Source organism: Penaeus monodon, chromosome 32 (assembly GCF_015228065.2).
Source record: "Penaeus monodon isolate SGIC_2016 chromosome 32, NSTDA_Pmon_1, whole genome shotgun sequence".
Classification (NCBI taxonomy): Eukaryota; Metazoa; Arthropoda; class Malacostraca; order Decapoda; family Penaeidae; genus Penaeus; species Penaeus monodon.
In genome coordinates, this window is record NC_051417.1 from 10995335 (window position 1) to 10996079 (window position 745).

General features: G+C 39.6%; 1 protein-coding gene across 1 annotated transcript in view; it reads right to left on the reverse strand.

The window, feature by feature from the left end:
• Nucleotides 1-46: 46 nt before the first annotated feature.
• LOC119593266 (GTP cyclohydrolase 1-like) overlaps nt 47-745 on the reverse strand; it is a gene marked incomplete at its 5' end in the record, with an annotated part of 1935 nt that continues 1236 nt past the window's right edge. Inside the window, 1 exon segment of the mRNA XM_037942198.1 lies at nt 47-649. Within this exon segment, the coding sequence (XP_037798126.1) occupies nt 526-649 (124 nt within the window).

A 745-nucleotide genomic window follows, 5' to 3' on the forward strand; every position in this document is an offset into this window, starting at 1 on the left:
AGGGGTATTTTCCTTACTAAATAAAGGTTGGAAAGAAAGAGAAAAGCACATTCGAAACCTTTGTTTATTAGAAAAAGGAATTGACGGAAAACATCAAATTATCAGCTCTTAATCAGAAACTATTACAGAAATAAAACAAAAAGACTCAATGCATAACATTATCGCACAAACATATGAAATGAACATGTGGTGGTCTTACAGAATGTAACGTAATGATACGTTAGCACCAAATAAATATATCTCATGCTGAGACAACGAATGATAGTTAAGAAAGTGGCATGATGACAGTAGAAGTAAAAGAAGAGGAAAAAGGATAAGGAGATGGGTGTAATATCACAATGACAACATATATATCAACTAAACCAACCTCTTAGGCAGCAGACATGAGCGAAAATAACAAACCTAGTTTCAAGAGATCTCTTCAGAAAAACAACAACATATACTACAGCATTTTCGTAGGGCTGCTGGAGCTTTCAGTGTCGCCTCGAAAGTCCTGCCGAAGCAAGGTCACGTGCTAAAGATGAGTTACTTCAGCAGAGACAAAAACTCTTCTCGCGTCTTCGGTTTGGTCCTGAATTCTCCGAGCATTGAAGATGTGGTCGTCGTGGCGTTGATCTTCTGAACGCCGCGCATCACCATGCACATGTGGCTGTGAAGGAAGCAGGGAAGGACTTAGCCAGCGGTGTTAGGATTCCCTTCCGTTATGGTTATGGTTTCATTTGGGTTACATTGCACAAGATAACAA